Source organism: Anabrus simplex, chromosome 13 (assembly GCF_040414725.1).
Source record: "Anabrus simplex isolate iqAnaSimp1 chromosome 13, ASM4041472v1, whole genome shotgun sequence".
Lineage (NCBI taxonomy): Eukaryota > Metazoa > Arthropoda > Insecta > Orthoptera > Tettigoniidae > Anabrus > Anabrus simplex.
In genome coordinates, this window is record NC_090277.1 from 79,003,537 (window position 1) to 79,015,146 (window position 11,610).

General features: G+C 41.0%; 1 protein-coding gene across 1 annotated transcript in view; it reads right to left on the reverse strand.

The window, feature by feature from the left end:
* The window catches only part of LOC136885024 (G-protein coupled receptor dmsr-1-like), a 44,357-nt gene extending 34,149 nt beyond the window's left edge, over positions 1–10,208 (reverse strand). The window contains exon 1 of the mRNA XM_067157410.2: positions 8,939–10,208. Coding sequence (XP_067013511.1) covers positions 8,988–10,208 — 1,221 coding nt within the window. The 3' untranslated portion in view covers positions 8,939–8,987. The remainder of the gene's footprint in view (positions 1–8,938) is intronic.
* Between the last annotated feature and the right edge of the window lie 1,402 nt (positions 10,209–11,610).

Sequence of the window (11,610 nt, forward strand, 5' to 3'; positions counted from 1 at the left end):
AAGGAACGCATGAACACAGAGACGTGAAACCACCACTTTGTCCCCTATTCGAAGGAGGCAGGTACTACATAAATGCAACTCAGGTTTCTTCTCAATGCACTGTGTTGTGAACTGAGAGGGAGGTCTCTGACCCTCTGCGACAGCCCGTATAAACAAGACAGCTGTATGGTACCAGCATGCAGCGAGAAAGAGCGCTCTATCAGATTAAAAGGTCATCTGCTTTGTGTTGCCATTCACGTGCAGTATTTGGAGCGGTCAACAACTCTCAAGACCACAGGATGGGGCGGGCGGGGTACGCCTATTATCTGACTCTTAATTCATATTTAATTGTCGTCGATGAATATATATTTATATTGTATATGTAATTTCGTGTTTTGGATATATTATAATTCGTCATGTTATAAACCTTCTAGTCCGCGTCTGTGGTGTAGTGGTTAGTGTGATTAGCTGCCACTCTCGGAGGGCCTAGTTCGATTCCCGACTCCGCCACAAAATTTGAAACGTGGTTCAAGGGCTGGAACGGGGTCCATTCAGCCTCGGGAGGTCAACTGATTAGAGGGGTTTCAGTTCCCACCTCAGCTATCCTCGAAGTGGTTTTCCGTGCCTATCCCTTCCAATCTTCCCATCCCCCATAAGGCCCCTATCCATCATAGCAGGTGAGGCCGCCTGGACGAGGTACCTGTCATCCTCCGCAGTTGTACTGCCCCGACCCAAAGTCTCACGCTCCAGGATACTGCCCTTGAGGCGGTAGAGGTGGGATATCTCGCTGAGTCCGAGGGAAAAGCCAACCCTGGAGAGTAAACAGATAAAGAAAGAAAGAAAGAAAGAAAGAAACGTAATCGAACTAAACAACATACACGTGAATTAATGAACCGATTTTGGTAATTCCCATAACACTGTACGGGCAATCATAAAACTTTCCGAGTTAGCAGAAATTCTACATCTTCGATACCTATGTCCGGCTCCATGGCTAAATGGTTAGCGTGCCTGCCTTTGGCCAAAGGGGTCCCGAGTTCGATTCCCGGCAGGGTCGGGAATTTTAACCATAATTGGTCGATTCCCGTGGCACGGGGACTGGGTGCATGTGTCGTCTTCATCATCATTTCATCCTCAACACGACGCGCAGGTCGCCTACGGGAGTCAAATCGAAATACCTGCACCTGGCGAGCAGAAGTACTCGGACACATCCCGGCACTAAAAGCCATATGCCATTTCATTTCATTTCGATACCTTTGAGTAATACACATGCAGGATTATTGATATTAAACTGCTGATATATCACATACTTTTAGTGCACCGTAAGTGAAAGTTCTAATTTTGTTCTTTTTATTTGACGAATGGATAACTATTTTTCGTAGTCATGTGCCTTTCCTGAATCCACGCAATTTCTCACGAGACAATCTCAACCCTGTGTTACGTGTACCGTCCGAAGTGGAAACTAACACCTAATTAACTGCGTAACCATGGCTGGGATATTATTATTATTATTATTATTATTATTATTATTATTATTATTATTATTATTATTATTATTATTATTATTAATAATAATACACTTCATTATCCATTTAACTTCCAGGGTTCGTTTTTCACCGGGACTCAGCGAGGGATTCCACCTCTACCGCCTCAAGGGCAGTGTCCTGGAGCGTGAGACTTTGGATCGGGGGTACAACTGGGCAGGAGGACCAGTACCTCGCCCAGGGTGCCTCTCCTGCTATGCTGATCAGAGCCCTTGTGTAGGGAAGGGAAGATTGAAAGGGATAGACAAGGAAGAGGGAAGGAAGCGGCCGAGGCATTAAGTTAGGTACCATTTGTCTGAAGGAGAGTTGGGAGACCACGGAAAACCACTTCGAGGATAGATGAGGTGGGAACCCAGTCCTCGTACCACTTTTCACATTTCGTAGTAGAGCCGGGAATTAAACCCGGGCCTCCGGAAGTGGCAGATCGTCACGCTAACCACTACACCAGAGAAGCGAAATTTATTATTATTTTGATAGGATAAACCCGAAGGCCTGCAGATTACGAGGTGTCGTGTGGCCAACATGACGAATCCTCTCGGCCGTTATTCTTGGCTTTCCAGAGTGGGACCGCTATCTGACCGTCAGATAATTCCTCAATTGTAATCACGTAGGCTGAGTGGACCTCGAACAAGCCAGCAGATCCAGGTAAAAGTCCCTGACCTGGCCGGAAATCGAAACCGGGGCCTCCGGGTTAGAGACAGGCACGCTACCCCTACACCGCGGTGGCTGGCTTTTACGTTCTATGACACTCCGATATTGAGGAAGTAAATTGGCAGTAACCTTTTTTTTTCTCTAGTGAAGTAAAATAACTGTCCCGAACACCTTCCGTTGTAATTTTCTTCAGTGCGTAGTCTCGTCCCATCAGCAAGTAAGTTCAATTTCAAATGTGACCTCTTACTCCGAGTCTGCAGGTGAAAGGTGACAAATGAATAACATTACTCTCGGCGCCGTTCAGAACAGCAAAGTAATGACAATGCTGCACATTACCGTCTTGATCGTTAAAGGAAATGCTTTCTGGCGCCACGTTAGTTAACGTCACGTTAAAATCTAAAGAAGGTATTAACTAACGCTTCGTTTGCGGTTAATGAAACTGGCCCTTAGTAAATAAAATGCTCTACCTCTCTCATCTTCGTACTACAACCGACATCCTCTTTCTCTTCTGCACTAGACTTTCCACCGCATTTCTTACTTTTTTGAGGGGTCGTGTATGCGAACTTATAGCACGGCCAGATGCCCTTTCCGATACCAACCCTATATGGATGTAATCGCTATTGCGTATCCCTGTGCTGTTTGATGGTGTGGTGTGTTTTCATACACTAACACCCATTTCCCGAGTCAAATAAATTAATCAGGCTCGGTCAAATCACCGAATCCGTCGGGAATCGTACACGGAACCCTCCAACGAGAAGGCTTCCATGCTGATTACACAGCCAAGGGCAGGGAAACTAAATAAACAAACAGGGAAATGTCCATACGTGACGTTACAAGAGTCACATATACATTTATTATTTCAGCAACATTCCTGATAATTATTCGTTTCATTCCAAATACTGAACATCCGGAGGTTGATTACTGCATTAAGTGTACTATTATCATTAATTTAATGGTGGAACATCGTCTAGTCTTGATTGTTCGTGTGAAAATGTGTCTCCAGATCTGTTTTACTCTTTCGAAATAGCTGATATTTCATAATAACGTATATTTGGCAAATTCCCTAAAGTCCCCACTATTGAAGAGTTTCACTGTACACGATTACAATTTTTTTTTCGTTTCTTTACGCCGACTTGCGCATCAAATTATTTAAACCAGTGGTCCGCAAACGTTTTTGCTTCGCCTCCTTTCGGAGCATAAAATTGTTTGAGCCCCTTTCACTCTTCCTTGTCGTACTAATCATACCTTTCACAAAAATCCTTGCTTTTGACATCTTCAGGTTTGTATGTATGTTGGATATTCAGCCCGAAGACTGGTTGGATCCTCAACAGGTCCAAAGCCAAGGACCTTCGAGCCTGTTGTCCATGGGGTTGTTTATAGAATGTAAAAAGATAGATGGCATTTCCCTCAACGCGATAGAAATGGCGTGGAATAGGTAAACAAATGAATTCACTAGCCACTTGAATACGACCACGCAGTCAGTAAAACGAATAAAATACCTGTATGAAAATTGTAAGTACAGCGGAATAAAACAAACCACTTTTCCCTTTGCGAAAATCAAATGATCATAGATATGTCTCCCGGTCATGACCATCGATCAAAGGCTGCTCATTTATGATGGCAACCAGCCATAAGACATATGGTAGCCTGCACGGTTGCAAGGTAACAATACATTACAGCCTATACGGTGGCTAGGTAACAGTACTTTACATCACAGCCTGCACGGTTGCCAGGTAACAATACATTACAGCCTGTACGGTGGCTAGGTAACAGTACTTTACATCACAGCCTGCACGGTTGCTAAGTAACAATACTTTACATCACATCCTGCACGGTTGCTAAGTAACAATACTTTACATCACAGCCTGCACGGTTGATAAGTAACAATACTTTACATCACAGTCTGTACGGTTGCTAAGTAACAATACTTTACATCACAGCCTGCACGGTTGCTAGGTAACAATACTTTGAATCACAGCCTGCACGGTTGCTAAGTAACAATACTTTACATCATAGCCTGCACGGTTGCTAGGTAACAATACTTTACATCACAGACTGGACGGTTGCAGGGTAACAATACTTTACAGCACAGCCTGCACAGTCGCTGGGTAACAATACTTTATATCACAGCCTGCGCGGTTGCCAGGTAACAATACTTTACATCACAGACTGCACGGTTGCAGGGTAACAATACTTTACAGCACAGCCTGCACAGTCGCTGGGTAACAATACTTTATATCACAGCCTGCGCGGTTGCCAGGTAACAATACTTTACATCACAGACTGCACAGTCGTAGGGTAACAATACTTTACAGCACAGCCCGCACAGTCGCTGGGTAACAATACTTTACAGCACAGACTGCACGGTTGCTAGATAACAATACTTTATATCACAGACTGCAGGGTTGTTAGGTAACAATACGTTACAGCACAGACTGCACGGTTGCTAGGTAACAATACTTTATATCACAGCCTGCACGGTTGCTAGGTATCAATGCTTTACATCACAGACTGCACTGTTGCTAGGTAACAATACTTTATATCACAGACTGCACGGTTGTTAGGTAACAATACGTTACAGCACAGACTGCACGGTTGCTAGGTAACAATACTTTATATCACAGCCTGCGCGGTTGCTATGGTTACACTTCCGTCACAAATATTACCGCGTTACGTTACACATAATTTTCGGATGATCCCCAGCCAGAAGAATTTATGTCAAATAGGATTATTCTAAGAACAAGCAGTTAGCAGTACAAGATCACGGTTACCAAGTTGATCCCCCCGTAATGACGATGACTGTGATGCGGAATATCACGATAAGCCACCGTAATTTCTTTAGCATGGGATATTAGAGTTTATGTCGATATATGAATTGATATGATGAATATAGACTAGAGCAGATGTAGGATGTAGTAGTCACGTAGAAATGAAAAGATTAGTGCAGGAAAGGATGGGATGGACAACTATGGACTGATGCTATTTGCTTTACGTTGCACCGACACAGATAGGTCTTATGGCGACGATGGGAGAGGAAAGGCCTAGGAAGAGGAAGGAAGCGGGCGTGGCCTTAATTAAGGTACAGCCCCGGCATTTGCCTGGTGTGAAAATGGGAAACCATGGAAAACCATTTTCAGGGCTGCCGACAGTGGGGCTGGAACCCACTATCCCCCGATTACTGGATACTGGCCGCACTTAAGCGACTGCAGCTATCGAGCTCGGTTGGACTGATGACTCAAGCGACAAGAATGACATATTATTATATGTATCTCTATTCTACAAGTTACAGCAAGGGTATCTCACATAATGATCTGCGATGACCCCGGCATATAATAACTCAGTACAATTAGCAATTGATGCAATGGACATAAGAGGTAAATTGCTTCCTGTACATTTCTCACAACAAATTTCGATCATCTATAGCGTTCAAAAAACTATTTGTCTGTTAGGTCTAGTATACCATTACTTCTGCGTAAATCTTCTAGTCTCTCAGCATTGTGAAGGTAATCTAAATATATCCACCGAGCACGAAACATACATAGTTTTCCAACCAGTGTCATTTTAACACGACGTTAAGCAACTTAACGGGAGGAGATTGCTACTTTAAATTAACGGAGAGTTTGATTAGACAACCATTCTCTTAACAGCCACATTAAATCCGTTTAATGTGATAATAAATTCTTAACGCTGTTTGATGAAACCGGCCGCTGGGGTATTTAATCTCTTTGTTTGTCTTTTATGTTCTTTTCATTTGCTTTCCGTTGCACCGACACAGATATAGATCTTATGGCGAAGATGAAATGGGAAAGGCTAGGAGCGAGAAGAAAGCAGATGTAGCCTTAATTAAGGCACAGTCCCAGCATTTTCCTGATGTGAAAATGGGAACCACGGAAAACCATCTTCAACGTTGCCTACAATGGGATTCTAACTCACTATCTCCCGAATAGAAGCTCACAGCTGCGTGACTCTAACCGCACAGCCAACTGACTTGGAAATCATTTTTATATCGGACTGTTGAAAGACCAACTTGCAGTACGGGAGTGACAGTTGGGTGGACTCAAGATATTGCATTCAAAGGTTAGAACTAACAGACATTGATGGTATAAACAGCTGGGAACAATGGAAGGCTAAGTTAGTAAGGAAGTCATTAATAATGCTGTACGTATAAATTGGATTCGGTGGTGGAGTATAATAATTTAATGTGGCTATTTCTAGCCGAGTACAGCCCTTGTAAGGCAGAACCTCTGACGAAGGTGGACGGCATCTGAGATATGTAGGTAACTGCGTGTTATTGTAGTGGTGGAGGATAGTGTTATGTGTCGTGTGTGAGTTGCAGGAATGTTGGGGACGGCACAAATACCCAGCCCCTGGGCCATTGGAATTAGCCAATGAAGGTTAAAGTCCCCGACCCGGCCTGGAATCGAACCCGGGACCCTCTGAACCGAAGGCCAATACGCTGACTATTCAGTCAACGAGTCGGACGGTGGTGGAGTGATGTGAGATGAATGGAGGAGGATAGGTTACCTGGGAGAATAATGGACTTCGCATGGAGGGTACGATGATGATGATGATGATGATGATGATGATGATGATGATGATGATGATGATGCTTGTTTAAAGGGACCTAACACATAAGGCCATCAGCCCCTAGAGGATACGAGAAGTAGAGTGATACTAAGTGATCGAGGGATTGACTCTGTTTTTAATGACTTTAATATAAGAGATACGAAACTAAACGACGCCACAGAACTAATACAAATACAGAATTGTGGAAGAATTAATTAATTCACAGAGCCTTGCAGACAGAACTCTGAAAGGCTCGAGAGAGAGTGTGTAATGAATATAACTGAATTTTATTATTATTATTATTATTATTATTATTATTATTATTATTATTATTATTATTATTATTATTATTATTATTATTATTATTATTATTATTATTATTATTATTATTTTACAATTGGCTTAACGACGCACCGACACAGATAGGTCTTATGGCGACGACGGAACAGGAAAGGCCCAGGAGTAGGAACGAAGCGGCCGTGGCCTTCATTAATGAACAGCTCCAGCATTTGCCTGATGCGAAAATGGGAAACCACAGAAAACCATTTTCAAGGCTGCCAACAGTGGGGCTCGAACCCACTATCTCCCGGATGGAAGCTCGCGGCAGTGCGCCCCTAACCGCACGGCCAACTCGCCCGGTATTATTATTATTATTATTATTATTATTATTATTATTATTATTATTATTATTATTATTACATTGCTTACAATTTTCGCCATATTGAGTATAGAGCAAGTAATACACGTTTGATCTTTGTTTTAGATCCCCACAAAACTCAATTAATTCCTATTAATATAAGGTTTCTGAAGTAAAACGAATCCTCCTCAGACTTCCTGGTACGGTTCCACCTTCGTCCAGTGGTTTTAAACCTATTCTGTGGGGTTAGAATGAGGTTCAGTGAGCCTCGCAAGAATAATGGAGAAGTTGCCTGGTACAAGAGGGAGCGAACACGGTCATTCTTAAGAGGAAGTTGTTTCCCCGCTTTTAGAATGTCGCTCTTTTGTATAACTAGGAGAGATTGTTAAATTTCTTTTCATAACCGAAGCACCATCTATTGTCATTTCCAGTCAAATTTATTTGAATTACAATCTATTTTAACTACAGATGGCAATCAACTCTCTAGGGGCTTCTTGTATCATTTATGAGCAATATTTTAATGCTTGCTATTCAACACTCTCACTGTCAACAAACAAACTTATTAACGTAGAAATGTATGTACAGTTACGATACAAAATGTCAGTACCCTAGTATTAAAAATTATGAAGAGACACGGTGTCAACTAGAGAAACATTACATGGTTGATCAAATATAATAGACATAGTGATTCCGTTGTCAAACAAACAAACGAACAGACAAACAGACAAAAATTAACTGAACCTACTTTTGTATACCTAACCCAATAGAGAAACAAAGAATAAGGCCACAATTTCGAAGTGTACAGATTTGGTGTAGTTTCTATAGTAGGTGGCCTCCAAGTGTACAATCAGCAACACTTGTTGAACTTCAATATATTAAGGTCCATCCTAAAGGAATTCTCCTTATCCATGAGAATAAAACAGACAACATAAAGAAGTTTGAAAGTTACTTTCCAGAAGAAGATGTCCATCCTCCGGACCAAACATTAGTTTTAAAAATGCTAAAAAAGCATGAGATTTTAGATTGAAATTCGAAGAGGTTCTTTTACTAGTAATAAAAATGGTGATAATTCCCTTCAGAAACTTCACTGCTATAAAAAATCCTATTCATTGTCTTGCGAAACAATATTAGTACATATCCTTATTAGATAAATGATTGCATCACTTAATATTTTGTTAATAAACAGCAAATCCGTTTTGTATATTCCACTTTTTTAAGTTAAAAACTAAAGGAAGCAGAATATTTTTTTCTGATTACAGATCATAAGAGATTCTCTGCAAATTATACAGTTGCATTTATACCTAAAGTCGTAAATGTATTTCATTATTACAATTATATGCTGTAAATTATGTATTCCGGACCTTTATGGCCACCCTCACTGGAGGACGGATGATATACTTTTTAATAAATCTTACTTCTTCTTGACTTACATTTTTCCCAACTACCAATGTAAATTTACGGTATCTAGAAAATACTCTGCGTTCTAATATTGTTCTCAAAAATTAGCTCAATATTACAGTAAGACTTTGATAACGAAACCGTAAATAGATATATGTATACAGACCTCAAAGTTCAGTTTCAAGCAGAGCTGGCCTTGCGCCAGGGGCCTCCTGCTAGACCTGTGTCACTTGTGTCATATTGTTGACGGTGGCGCCATTGTTGTCGGTATTCCCGTTCGCCTGAGACACTGGCAGCCATCTGTTGAGGATCTTGGGTTTGAACATGAGGCTGAAGGTGGTCCGGAACTGTCTGCTCATGGCACAGTAGAGGATGAAGTTGATGGCGGAGTTGATTAGCGCCAGGATGTCCATCACTTCACCAAGCCTCATGTAGCAATTTTTGAAGAAGGCGTTGCCAAGGATACCACTGAGCAGCCCGAGGATACCTTGAGGAAACTCCGTGATGAGGAAGAGCAACAAGACAGCCAGTAACATCCTTGTTGTGCGATCTGTTTGACGATCTTTCTCCATCATTCTGCTAGACTTCTTGAGCATTTTGGTCCCTTCATCTGTTGAACCAGATGGTGTTGTAGAAATACTTGTCAGATTCTGACGTCGTCTCTTGGTCTCCAACAAGGCACATATTAAACGCAAACTGAGTACAGACAGTGCCACGCAAGGTATAATTTTTATCACGACACTGTACATCCAAAAGTTTATGTTGAACAAAAGACTGTCTTGAGCACTGCCCAGTTCACTGAGGTTCACGACGTAGTAGGTCTCTTTATGATAACCCGGTTCGTTGACGTAACTCAAATTGCTCTCTGTTCGACCTTCGCTGTCCACCAAAATTTCACCAGTTTTTATACTGAAGGCAATGTAGAAGGGGATGCACAGCAGAGGACTGATAACATAGGCACAGGCGATGGCAACAAGTGTGGTTTCCATGCGACACCACTCCCTGTTGTGCTGTGGGTGAGCTATGGCGATGTACCTCCATACCGCTAAGGTGACCGTAAGCCAGATAGATATGGTATGACACACCTGGGCGAAATTGGAGTGAAACAGAACGAACCAAGTCCAGCCATAAGAATATCTGTCTTTGAATGGTCTCCTTCTACCATGCGGTAAATATTGATGGCAGGCAAAAGGTATGTATTCAAGCATCACTAACAAGTCGGCCACGGCCAATCCAGTAAGGATTGTGTTCGTAGGTGATGTCATCTCCCGTCTGGTTAACACGGCGATGTTAAGTATGTTTGCCAAGGATCCGAAGAGACAGACAAGCAAACTGGCATATCCATGAATATGGTTGTAGGTTTTCTGAAAATTCTGAAGACCTTCACCGCAGTATAACGACGGTTTGGGTACTGTTTCGTTCATAGTTCTATTCATGGCTAAGCCGAAGGTGTTTGCCTCTAATGCACTACCGAAATTTGCTCTCCTCGTAATTAATTTCCATTGCTTACTGCTCCGATAATATCCGTTATTAAATTATTCCTGGTAGACTTGCCAACGTCTATCTACTTTGTCAACACTCCTTGAGAGAGAGAAGCAGTCGCTTAATTTGAATGATAAAACTGACGGCCACGTGTAGTGAAAAGGATGGCTCACAAACACTTCACAGCACCCACTCGAGTTAGTCCGTAGAATACTAATATACTCTCACAATACCCGCATGTTATTGGTGCTAATCCACCGTCTGTGCTAGTTCAAATTGATAAATTACACCTCGTTCGCCGGCTTTGCTGACATACAATTCAAATAACAAAACATAAACTTATGTATAAAGAAGTTAACTCTTTAAGACCAATTGTTTAAAGAGAAAAAGTATCGAACGCGTGCAAACACACAAATATGTACAAAAGTGACAATCAACTTTAGGCTGTTCATATATTAAAGTTCCAACAAGGCACTTTTTATTTCCCATGTATCTCCTCTCCCCCTCTCCCTCTCTTAAACGATCTCTTTTATTATGGGCAATGGAGTGTGAATTTCAAATGACATGCAGAAAATTGCACAAAGAAAACTGTCATTTAAAGTACGCTCAAGATTTTTATGACAAACTGTCAAAATGCACAGTACCGCAAAATCATTCTACGCAATTGAGATATCATCTCTTCCCCCTAAGTATTTATTATACCAGTTTTCACGACAAAACTTGTATTTTCAATTTCTTTACAAACTAATTTTGCAGAGGTGAAGAATGAAACAAACAAACAAATACAGAGATTTGATTATTAACCCTCCAACAATGTACCCTAGTTTTAAATTTTCAATCTAATTTTTCCTACATCGCACCCTATAAAGAAATATGATAGCAAACTGTTATTAAATAACAATCAAAATCTTCGTGAAGGGTTTTAAAATGTTTGATACAATAATCAAATATGGCAAAGAGTTTTAGAACAATATTTTTTTCCGTTAAAATATCACTCTCTCATGAAAATGCAGTCTTTCTCATTTAAAAGTCATACTCCGGGTAATTTTTCTACATAGTATTAATTAATTGTGTGTCTTTCACAAAAGAAATCTCACACATTACTTAGTTCAAAACCTTCCTCCAGATGACATGGAATAGAGATTTGAAAACCCCTGATTACTATTATGAAATATATCGATAAAACGTTCAGCATTACCAACCTTTAGGCAGAATTCACTAGCTTTAATGTATTATGGGATAACTTTTTTCATTTAATCTATTTCAAATACCACGTACTTAGAAAACTAAGTGAATCTTAATTCAAAAGTCGAAACGATTAAAAATTGATGTCAGTAAAATAAAAAAATGTATATG